We start from the raw sequence: 12,950 nt of genomic DNA, 5'->3' as shown, positions 1-12,950 counted from the left end.
GTAATAACTTACATAACCTATTATTATTAATATCTGTAAAAAGGAAGACACAGCAGAAACCGCCAGCAATCTGTAGTAGGCAGGACAAAAGTCAAATATAAAGTTTAATGTTCCTCATATGAAAAGATTTCCAAGCAGAGAACCTCAATTAGAATGAAGTATTCCAGAGATTATGTAAAAATAATTGCTTAATCACATATCAGTCCTCACTAAGCCATCTTATGTGGAGCTTTAAGAAAGATGTCACAGAGGGTTTGAGTTTTGCAGCCACTAAAGGATTAAAAGTGCTCTTTTAAAACAAACATTATTAATATTTCTGACAGCTCTTTAAAGGGAAGAAAGAAGTGCTATCTTAGACCATTCATTCTGAATAATGTCTGGTTTTGGTCTCTAATTCAACATCTAATGCTTAATTCTAGATCTTACTTCCCAAGTAACGTTTGAGACTTCAGTTTGTTGGTTCTTCCTTCATGATAACACAGCCTATTGGCAAACATGATGAGCTTTAATGAAGAAAAGCTTTAATTCATCCTCACTGAGAACATTAATTACCTCAGTTAATGACTAGAACGTATATTGAGTAGGGCTGCACGACACACTGAAAAAAGTGAAACTGCCTTTCATTCAGGGTGACACGGTGACGCAGTGGGTAGGGCTGTTACTTTACAGCTGGAAAGTCACTGGTTCGAGTCTTGGCAGGGTCAGTTGGCATTTCTGTGTGGAGTTTGCATGTTCTCCTCGTTTTCACGTAAGTTTCCTCTGGGTGCTCCAGTTTCCCACACAGTCCAAAGACGTGCTATAGGAGAATTGAATAAGCTAAATTAATTGTAGTGTATGTGTGTAAATGCAAGCTTGTATGGGTGTTTCCCAGTGTTGAGTTGCAGCTGGAAGGGCATCCACTGAGTAAAACATATGCTGGATAAGTTGGCGGTTCGTTCTACTGTGAGGACCGCTGATTAATAAAGGGACTAAGCCGAAAAGAAAATGAATGAATGAATGTCTCATTCAAAGTGCATTTTTATATTGGATTAAGCACAAAATTATGGTTTCTGATTCTAACCTAAAAGCAAAAAACAAACCTCCTAGTTTTTCCTCAACATAATAATTTTACTGTAAACCAGTAGTTTTCATGTCATGTGACCATGAAATATTACTGCTATTCAGTTTGTATGCATTTCTAATTTGAGTTTGATCACTATCTTGGCACTTATATCCATACTGAAAGCACCAGCAGGAAGTTCTCATTATTGAAAATAAAATAACTAGTAAAAGCACAGACTAACATTACATGTGTTTATTTGAGTTTAGTCTAATGTACAAATTTACTTGAATTTTGATTTTAAGTCCAACCAAAGTATTTAATTTATGGTCTATAAGAACAATATTTTACCTTTGAGTCAATGAATTTTTTTTTCTTAAGGCAGAATAAATATTTTGATTATTATTAAAATAATTTGTTTAATTTTCAACCAAGTCAAAACTATAATACTATATATATATATATATATATATATATATATATATATATATATATATATATATATACACATATATATACACACACATATATATATATATATATATATATATATATATATATATATTATATATATATATATATATATATATATATATATATATATATATATATATATATATATATATATATATATATATATATATATATATATATATATATATATATATATATATATATATATATATATATATACATATATATATACATACATATATATATATATATATATATATATATATATATATATATATATATATATATATATATATATATATACATATATATATATATATATATACATGTGTATATATATATATATATATATATATATATATATATATATATATATATATATATATATATATATATATATATATATATATATATACATGAAGTCAGAATTATTTGCCCCCCTGTTTATTTTTTCCCCCAATTTCTGTTTAACGGAGAGAAGATTTTTTTTTTCAACACATTTCTAATCATAATAGTTTTAATAACCCATTTTTAATAACTGATTTATTTTATCTTTGTCATGATGACAGTAAATAATGTTTTTACTAGATATTTTTCAAGACACTTCTATACAGCTTAAATTGACATTTAAAGGCTAAAGTAGGTTAATAAGGTTACAGGTTAGGGTAATGGGGCAAGTCATTGTATAACGATGGTTTGTTCTGTAGACTATCGAGAAAAAAATTAGCTTAAAGGGGCCAATAATCTTGACCTTAAAATGGTTCTTAAAAAATTTAAAACTGCTTTTACTCTAGCCGAAATAAAACAAATAAGACTTTCTCCAGAAGAAAAAATATGATCAGACATACTGTGTAATGTGGTTGTAAAACCTCGCATCTCCACAATTTCCTTACTCTGTTAACGACATTTGGAAAATATTTAAAAAAGGACAAAAAATTCAAAGGGGGGCTAATAATTCTGAATTCAGATTTTTTGACCACAATAAATATTTTTGATTTAGATTAAATACAGTTTTATAGTTTGAACCAAAGTTAAATTATACTTTGAAAAAAAAAAGTGTCCTACTATTAAGATGTTTAGGGTTCATTTGTAATTTTTTAAGTGTACATGGAAAATATTTGATATTGTTGAGTGCAATGAGTTGCAATAACGATATTTCTTACAATACAACTAACCTTATAAAACATTATTTTATCAGCAAAAACGTTTATGTAATGTTCATGCTAAAATAAACATGTATAGATATGTTTCTGAGCTAATTAAAAAATTAACTTAGACTTTAAATTAGACTTTAAAACACCACACATGACTGAAAACCTTGGTGGAATTTCTGAATCTTATTGGCTGTTGACATTTTCCTCTTTTGTCTCCCAGCAGTAGTGTTTAATTTCATTTTAATAATGAAAATAATGTTTTTAGTGTTTGTTTTCATTTTAATAAAAAAAATAAATATTTAGTAATTTTTTACTTAATTTGTTTGTTTAAAGTCAGCCCATATAAATTGTTTGCAACCACTTACATTAATTAAATTTAGTTAATCCAAATGAACCGTTTTTTTCAGTGTAGGTTAACCCTAACCCTAACCATACAGTTTGGGGATAAAAATAGTAAATGCCTCATCTGATTAATCAACCTATACATGTAGCTCACAAATGCTCGTCACTTAAAATTACTTACTCTTACTCCCAGGGCCATTTACTGTATGTCGAAATTGAAATTTAGACACACCATATTGATGTTTCATAACATCTAGTTTTTTTGAAGTGGGTTGTTAGCCCAACGCTCAACCCTCAACCTGGAGGACCAGGACATGCACACATGCACTATGGACGATTTAGCTTACCCAATTGACCGACAGCACATGTCTTTGGACTGTGGTGGATACCAGAGCGGAGAGAACACTTAAAGTTTATTAAATATATTGCACTTTTTGCGATATGGATGTTGCATTTTCTATTATCACGATAACGATATTTTCCGATATATTGTGCAGCCCTAATATAGAGTTAAATCCAAACACTGAAGTCTATTCTCAGCCTCCGCAATGTTTTTTTTTTTTTTGTTCTTGGCTGAGCTCCATCCAAAGGCACGCAACGCATTTAATAAGTGAGCAACCTCCTGGACTCTGGGAAACAGCGATTAGGCGGTTAAGCAAGGCTGATTTCTCTCTGTGCTACTGACCGCAGCCATCTGGCACACAGAGCAGAGCCGTTGCGCTCTATCTCTTCATCGTTCCTCTTGTCAACCTCTTTCATTTGCCAGCTAGATGGTATTCAACGGAGACGTGGGCATAATTCATTTTCAGGGTGTTTTATCATTTGTTGTTGAGTTCTGCAATTTGTGTTGTTAATAGATCATATCTATGCAGTTGAAAATGATTAAATTTTAAAGGGCACATAGTTGACCTCTTTTTTATGATTTAATATTAATATTATGGTTGTTCTGAGTGTGCCAGTTTAGGTTCAGTTTAAAACACAATTCATATTTTTTTATTATAATGTGTTAAAAAGTGTCATGTTGGGGGCGTGTCCACAGCTCGCTGATTTATGGGTGTGTTGCTTCACATGTAAATTAGTTTCGGCTTCCCGCCACCGTAACAAGGGGGCGGGGCCATGAGCTCACCCGCTCTGCGTTTGCAACAGTCTGACAGGCAGACGGAGAAGGAGAGAGAGGATCACCATTCAGTCGTACATGTACGACTCTGACACAGACCAAGCAGAGAGTACAAAATCATGTGTCTTTGTACAGTTTTACAGCCAACTGTGTGCTAGTTTCAAGTGCCGAGCTTGTACACAGAAACTAATAACCACGCACACTGAATTAACTTTGACTGAGGCACCGGATGCGCCGCTCAAAGCTGCCACACGGCACACCAGACACTCTCTGTGGCGCACCAGAAGCATGAAGTGTCCCGAATCGTCGCGCCACGCATTTTTGAATTGTAAACATAGGTTTCTGCAGCGGCCCGCGGCGCCCAGCCGTCGACTTGAGTGTATCCTGATAGAAACCTATGTTTCGAATTCTAAAACGCATGCTAGTTAAGATCACAGGGAGCTTCTGGGATCGTGAGAAATGCAAACGGCTGAAGTATAAGGTAGACTCAATGAGAAGTACACATGTTTACAAACCTACCTAAAGATACAACCAATAATTCCGATTAGAGTGATAATGTGGAGAATACTGATCTTGTGTTGAGCCCAATGAGCCTTGCATCTAAAAATAGAGCTAGGGTGTTCCTTTAGAGATATTGCTTCGACTCACACTGAAAATGGCGAACGTGAATCAACAAACTGAGGATATGATGACGCGCCTGTCAATCAATATTGGTGGGCGGGGGGACCGCTCTCCTACGTCAAGTAGCGGTCGATTTGAAAACGGCTCCAATTGGTCCACTGTTTTTTATGAATTGAAATTGAAAAAAAAAGCACTGGGTGTGTTTATATCACCCCAATATGACAGTCTATACACCATACATGCACATATGTCTGTCCAAACAGCTTGAAAAGTAGATTTTTTTTTACCATAGGAGCCCTTTAAATATATTTCGTAAGTATTGCATAACAGAGATATTCAGATGGAGGGCAGGAAGTAAAAAACTGAATAAGAGACATAAAGGAAAGTCTGTATTTTTTTGCGATTTATACCATATTTCAAAGGAGAACTAAAATATATTTGCCTGTGATCGAGGCGGTATATACTATATAATTATGTTACGTGAAAAATACTATACTATAGTGTTTGGAAGCATACTATAGATAATTACTTGAATTAAGCTGTCGTAGTAATTAATTATATTGTTGCTGTGGTACAAAAGAACTGTAGTAATAAACACATTTTTCAATAAGCTTCAGTTTTCTACGCTATAATCACGATGCACCACAATTTACACTGACATTACAGTATTTATTACAGTTTATCAGTTTACTATGCGACTGTATTCTGTAGCATTCACTAACAAAGAGTTTTACACATTATACACTTCAATATGTGGTTCAAAAACATGTTTATTATAAACGACTATAGTTTTTCCCCATGCGGATATCTTCCAAACATCACGAAATAACAGATGAAAGCATACAAAAGCATGATCTACATCAGGGGTGGGCAAACTCGGTCCTGGAGGGCCGGTGTCCTGCACAGTTTAGCTCAAACTCTGATCAAACACACCTGCTTATAGATAATTAGTGATCTTGGAGACACTGATTAGCATGTTCAGGTGTGCTTGATTAGAGTTGAAGCTAAACTATGCAGGACACCGGCCCTCCAGGACCGAGTTTGCCCACCCCTGATCTACATTATTAATTAATTTATTTATTTTTGTAATTGCTCCACAGTATTAATCATCTAGTTTTGTCGCAAGGGTTGCTTTCTTTTTTGTCCTGTCAATAAACAACATCAACAAACATTTATCGCTGTTGCGCATCTCAAGGTTCATGTTACAGTTGTTTATTCTGCCGAAACGCTAGTAAAGATTATTGCAAAACAAGATGGAGATTTCATTGCAGCAACCATATTTCAGGGTACGGTTTTTATATTCACCTGGATTTTGTATAAGTGTGGTGGTGTTTGTATCTGATTTTTATATAACGCATTAACATATTTATACACATCGCAAGGCCTGTATATTGTCTTTATTGGCACTGCCAAATGAATCATCTCGTTCAAAAAAGGTTTCTACACATGGATGTATTGAATAAATGTTTATTACATGCAGCCTTTTCTTCCATTTTTCAGCCAGTTTCTTGAACTTTTCCCCCTTTATGAGTAAAAACTCTTGGAAGTCTATAAAAGCTTTTCTGCATTTCTTATTTTGGCCAATTTAAACAATTTTAAACAACATAAAACAGAAATATATTGATCTTCTGATAGCGATTCCTGCACTCAAAAAAATGAAACCTTGAGTTTACTTAATTTTTTCTTGTCAACGGGTTCCACGAAATTTATTTATGAAAGTTGAAAATAAATATTTCAAACCTGATTTAATTAATGGCCTTATTTTAGGTTGAAACAAATAGTTTGAATCAAGCCAACTATTATCAATTGATTTTGCTGAACATGAGACATTTGAGTTGAACTAACTTAAATCAGTTATGTTATATGGACTAACTAAATTTGTTTAGAAGTTGCATATTATATTTTTGTCTACTGAAAGTAAACAAATTAGTTTACAACAAATCATTCAATTTAAGCTTAATTAATCAAAACAAAATGATTTCACTCAATTACATTTTTACTAGTTAGGTTTAATTAACTTTAGTTTGTCAACAGGTTCCACACAAATTATTTAAGTAAACTCAGCTAACATTTGTTAGTTCTTTTATTCATCAACACATACCATTAACATTACTGACAAGTACTTTAACAGTTGTGCACTGTCTGAAATGCAGTACAGAAATTACATCAGTTAAGAATGATCCAACAATACAACAATTGTCACAAAATAATGTAAATGACTTACATATTCCAACAAGGCATTACTTTGTTGAAACCTGAGTGGTCAAATTAAACAGTCAAAAAATAAAATTAGTACAACATACCAGAATTGCAACATTGTGTGTATAAAAAGAACACTTTATAATAACTATACACTATGAATCTTCTATTAAGCATTAGCATTTAGTGAATTCATTATCTGTTAAGCATTAACTCTATGTGTAGAAGGACCACTTCCTGCCCTCCATCTGAATTTCGCGCATCATCAATGACGTCATGTGAACGTCAACCTATACAACCTTAAATTGTTTTAAAAAATGTTAAAAACTGCTTTTATTCCATCCAAACTACAGTATGACATTAATTTTGACATTTACTGACACATAGTAATCTGAGTTTGAAACTGTTAGTAATATTTATTGTACCTGAGCAAGTACTAACAATATTATTAACTGAAGTTTTTCATTTTCCCAAGTGTTACTGTGTATATTATAACTGTTTCGCTCTGTAGTATGTTTTTATTGAGTGACACATTGTTCGTCTTTACCTCGCTTGGGATTTCATTGACCTCTGTTGTTTTAGTATCGAACAGTTTTCTGCAGTGGTACTAACATTAGGTTTTTACCATCCTTGTGGGGTATTTGGTCATACACACACACACGGTTACATAAACACAGCACACGAGTCCCTGGTGGAACGTATAAATGAGGGAAAGACACTGGTCCAGATTTACTGAACTGGACAAATCAGCACAATCCCATGAAAGCGGGAATGAGAGTGGAACATTCTGTGAGTGAAATATTACTGAAAATGTGGAAATGAAAGAGAACAGATACAGGAGCTCTTTTAGAAAGCAACACAGTGTAGATAAATTAGGTCAAGAACAAGCAGAATGATGAAAGTCAGGTGCAGGTAATCTGTTACCAACATAGGAGCAAAATAGGTTAAGGCATGTTTTTTTGGGGCATTAAATAAAGATGCAAAAATATCAAACTGACAACAGTTAGTAAGTTAAACACATTGACTTACATAGTTTTCATTCTGTGGAAGTCAATGGTTACAGGTTTTCTTCAAAATATCTTCTTTAGAGTTCAGCATATAACAAATAACATACACAAGATTAAATATAATATATACAAGATTTCTTTCACCTGCATTACTGCTTTTAAAGCCATTTTACATGCTCAAATGCTTGCCCAAAAATCAGTTGCATGAGAAGCGATGTTCTTATTTGTTCTTAAAATAATGGTCTGTTTTTTAGGGTTGGAATTCACCAACTTGGAAAGAAAAACAATCATATTTGAGCCAGAAATCTTCTCCGAATGTGATATGTGTTGTGACAGAACATAGTAAGAGGCCTGAGGCTGTACATACACTCCACAAGCCAATAAATCAGCATTTCAGCTACATGCACACCAGCGCAGCCTGTGGAGACGCGGCTGCTGTTAATCTGAGCTAATGTCAACAGAGCCCAGTTCAGGAGCTATTCCTGGTGTAGGTCTATCTGTCTGTCAGAGAAATACCCCACTGCGATCTAAAGACAGGCATTGAGAGCAAACAATGTAAAACACAGTCACACATATCTCTTCATTAATGAGTTTTTTGCTCTTATTTATGGTATTTCGTGTTGATAAACTGTTAGCATGGGTTATGTTGGTATACTGGCAGAGATTCCTTGACCTACAGCTTCATATAAAATGTTACATGACACTCTGGGCAAATAAAAATGAGTTTTGACATTCCAGTGCTGTAGGTTAAGTATATCATAGTCTAAAATTAACATTCGCCAAGAGCCAAATGAGACGATAAACTGATTTTGGCAAGTAACTAAAACTGAATTACTCAGCAGCAGCTGGTAATGTTATGAGGAACTGGAGCATAATATATGGTTTAAGTCATATCTGTTAAAAAATTAAGGTTTAGCCTCATTATTGTTAGTGTGTCTACCAAATAGGAACTGTCTACTGAAGTGGATAACTGACCGTTAGAAAAACACCTAGTAGTTTGTTTCCAATCAAGAACTGCATGCCAACTCAAATAACATGACACAAACGAGAAATAAAAAATATATATAATAAAAAATAAAATAAATATATACACACATATATATATATATATATATATATATATATATATATATATATATATATATATATATATATATATATATATATATATATATATATATATATATATATATGGATGTGGAGCGGCTGGCTTTTTGGTGCAGATACAACAACCTGGAGCATTGGAGATGATAGTGGACTTTAGAAACATGACTGTACTTCCTTCGTCAGCTGAGGAAGTTCAACCTGCCACAGGAGCTGCTCGTACAGTTCTACTCAGCTGTCATCCAATCCATATTCTGCACTTCAATCACCGTCTGGTTCGGCTCAGCTGCTAAAACCGACCTCCATAGACTAGAGCGAATAGTCCGGACTGCTGAACGAATCACTGGCACTACCTTTCCTACACTTCAAGAACTGTACTCTTCCAGGGCTCGCAAAATCACTCTGGACGCCTCGCACCCAGCGCACTACCTGTTCGAACTGTTACCGTCTGGTCGGCGCTTCAGAGCACCAAGCACAAAAACAGCCAGACACAGGAAAAGTTTCTTTCCTCAGGCTGTCTACCTTATGAACAGTTAAATATTCCCCTACTGTGCAATAAACATGTGCAATACTTTCTCATACGCACTTGTACACAGCACCTTATATCAATATACAATGCAATACCTTCTCCATTCGCATTTGTACACAGCACCTTATAACCTGTATATTTATAACAAATCTGTACACACAATTCAACATCCAGATTTTTTTGACTAACTGCATCTCTGTTTAATGTTTATCGTCTTTTTTATTTTTCATATTTATTTATTTTGTGTTGGTCACTTGTCACTTTATGTACACTAGAAGCTTCTGTAGCCAAAACAAATTCCTTGTGTGTGTGAAGCACATTTGGCAATAAAACTGATTCTGATTTTATATATATATAGTCAGAATTCTTAGCCCCCCTAAATTATTAGCCCCCCTGAATTATTAGCCCCCCTGTTTATTGTTTTGCTCAATTTCTGTTTAATGTAGAGAAGCTTTTTTTCACATTTATGTGAACACATTACTAAACATAATAGTTTTAATAACTCACCTCTAATAACTGATTTATTTTATCTTTGCCATGATGACAGTAAATAATATTTGACTAGATATTTTTCAAGACACTTCTATACAGCTTAATGTGACATTTAAAGGCTTAACTAGGTTAATTAGGTTAACTAGGCAGGTTTAGGTAATTAGGCAAGTTATTGTATAATGATGGTTTGTTCTGTAGACTATTGAAATAAAGATTAGACTACAGGGGCTAATAATTTTGTCCTTAAAATGGTGTTTAAAAAATCAAAAACTGCTTTTATTCTAGTGGAAAAAATCATTTAATATGAGCAAAATAAATAGTCTGTCTTCATATTATGCTGCGCCGTTAATATTGTGGTATTATTGTGGTGTTATGGAGATGCAGACAGAAATATGAATAACTACATTGTGAGAAAGTTCTATATTTACATTTCGCATCTTATTTAGCAATATTTGTTTTATTAAATATATATCTGTATTTTAAATATTTTGGTTTTCAATTTTTCTAATATTTGTTTTACATTTCTACATTTCAATCCAACATTTGCCCTGAAATTCTAAATAAAGTTAAAAATATGATCATATACGAATGAGTACATTTCTGAGTTATACTAAGGCAACACAGTGGCTCAGTGGTTTATACTGTAGCCTGACAGCAAGAAAGTCACTGGTTTGAGTCCCGGCTGGGTCAGTTGGCATTTCTGTGTGGAGTTTGCATGCTCTTTCCTTGTTTGCGTGCGTTTCCTCCAGGTGCTCCCGATTTTCCCCAGTCTAAACACATGCGCTATAGGTGAATAAGCTAAATTGGCCATCGTGTATGTGTGTGAATGAGTGTGTACGGATTCCCAGTACTGGCTTGCATCTGGAAGGGCATCCGCTGTATAAAACATATGCTGGATAAGTTGGCGGTTCATTCCGCTGTGGCGACCCTTGATAAATAAAGGGACTAAGATGAAGGAAAATGAATACATTTACAGAAACTGGACTACATCATGATATATATTGTTATCAGGTTATGAGATGAGTTCAATCGTAAGATTTTTGCCTTATCGCCCAGCCCTACTTCATTAGCATATTAAATACTTTTAGCCAGTGGTAGTTTTAATATGAACACCGAAGTTTAAATAGTCTGTTTATGTTTTTGTGTTCACAGATAAAGTCAGGATTTGAGAGCATGGGTTGGCGAGAGACCCTATGGCTTTTGACATCATTAATCCTGGTGAGTGGATTGAATTTATTTTGTTCAGAATAACGCACATTCACTCATTGTGAAATTGGTCCAAAATACATAATTATCTTGAGAATCTGACATTTAGCTTCATGCAACTTTTGTTGGCCACTGAAGTTTTGTTGTGTTTGGTAAACTGTCATTAGATGATTTCTCTCCCACCCCAAAACTATCTACTAGAAAAAAAATCCATTACCCGCTAATTGCTCTAGTTTGGTAATTACAAGCAGAGGTGACCTGAAAACCCACAGAACTCTTGAGGCATGAAAGGGTGGCTCCACAGAGCTCCATCAATGCTGAGGAGCTGGCACTGTGTCACAATGATGAAATGTGAGCATATGAAGCCTTTTACATGTACTACAATGACATATAGCATTTAATAAAGGGATAGTTCATGCATGAATTAAAAATGTGCCTTTCATTTACTCACCCCCCCAGGCCATCCAGTTTAACAGAACAAGATAGAAGATTTTAGTTGCAACCGTGATCCATTACATGCAAATCAATGGGTGCAATCACATTAGAGTAAAAACATAAAGGTAAAACCAAATTAATATCTCTGGCTACTGATGTTATTGTTTGGGGGAAACCAGTGCAGGAAACTGAGCTTATTACAATGTTATTACCGCAGTTATTTTTCCACATTGATTAAACATATTTATAAAAGCCTGCAACACTAGATTTCCAGAAAACCTCAGTCTTCCCATTTGGGTTTGTGCATTTTTCCTGAGTTCCATCCTTCAAGATAACCACAAAAACCATTTAGATGAGCAATACAACAACTTAATAACATGACACATCATGATAATGAACGTGTGATATTGATATCACAGGCACTCCAAAAAACAATAAACTTTAATATTTAAAAGCCTCTATTAAGAATATTCAGATGTTTTATTGTCAGTGGTGACTTAATATGCTATTTATTTTCAATCATATATTTAATTTGTTTTTGGTAAAACCAAATTAATATCTGTGCCTACTGATATTTACTATGTTACTATGATTAATTTGTAAATTTTTTTTTAATTAAACCCAACTGACTTGGGAAACTGCAGAAGCATTTATTAATCTTAGCTAATGTTCATTTCTTATTTAATGTTTAATAATAAATTCAAATAAAAAATATATACTTTACTTATTGAAGCTATAATAACTAATGAATTTCAGTTGTGTATATATATAAAAAAAAAAATCATAACTACTGTAGCAAATGTAGATGTTGAATCTCTACTAATGACTCGGGTAAAGTGTGACCTATTGTAATTTATAATGGGTTTTTTTTCAATTAAATTTTTAAAATTTGTTTACTCCAAACATTTAAATACAATAAATAAACAAAAAAGTTGAGTTCTTTTTTGCAGCTTATAGGGCCGATCACACCGAACTTTTACGTTCCAAAAATGCGAGGCGCACCACACTGCCTGTTTTGTTGACAAGAAAAAAAGAAGCGCGGTGTGCTTTTTATGTCACTAGGCAACGACTGAATCAGCTGCGTATAGTGCGTGAGTGTTGCTGTTGATATTGGTATAATTTTAATATTTAATAATATTGTGATATTGAAGATTTGTGAAGTCATACAGCTCCGGAAAAATCAAAACAGCAAACACAAGTCTCTCCTTCATTTTCTCTCTTTATTCAAGTC

At 33.6% G+C, this 12,950-nt stretch overlaps 1 protein-coding gene across 1 annotated transcript in view; it reads left to right on the top strand.

The window, feature by feature from the left end:
• calcr (calcitonin receptor) overlaps positions 1-12,950 on the top strand; it is a 134,354-nt gene that overhangs the window by 44,343 nt on the left and 77,061 nt on the right. The window contains exon 2 of the mRNA XM_056480385.1: positions 11,231-11,296. Within this exon, the coding sequence (XP_056336360.1) occupies positions 11,252-11,296 (45 nt within the window). The 5' untranslated portion in view covers positions 11,231-11,251. The remainder of the gene's footprint in view (positions 1-11,230; positions 11,297-12,950) is intronic.

This window comes from Danio aesculapii, chromosome 19, assembly GCF_903798145.1.
Source record: "Danio aesculapii chromosome 19, fDanAes4.1, whole genome shotgun sequence".
Taxonomy (NCBI): domain Eukaryota; kingdom Metazoa; phylum Chordata; class Actinopteri; order Cypriniformes; family Danionidae; genus Danio; species Danio aesculapii.
The sequence above is the reverse complement of the archived record's forward strand: the minus strand, read 5'-3'. Positions and strand labels throughout refer to the sequence as shown.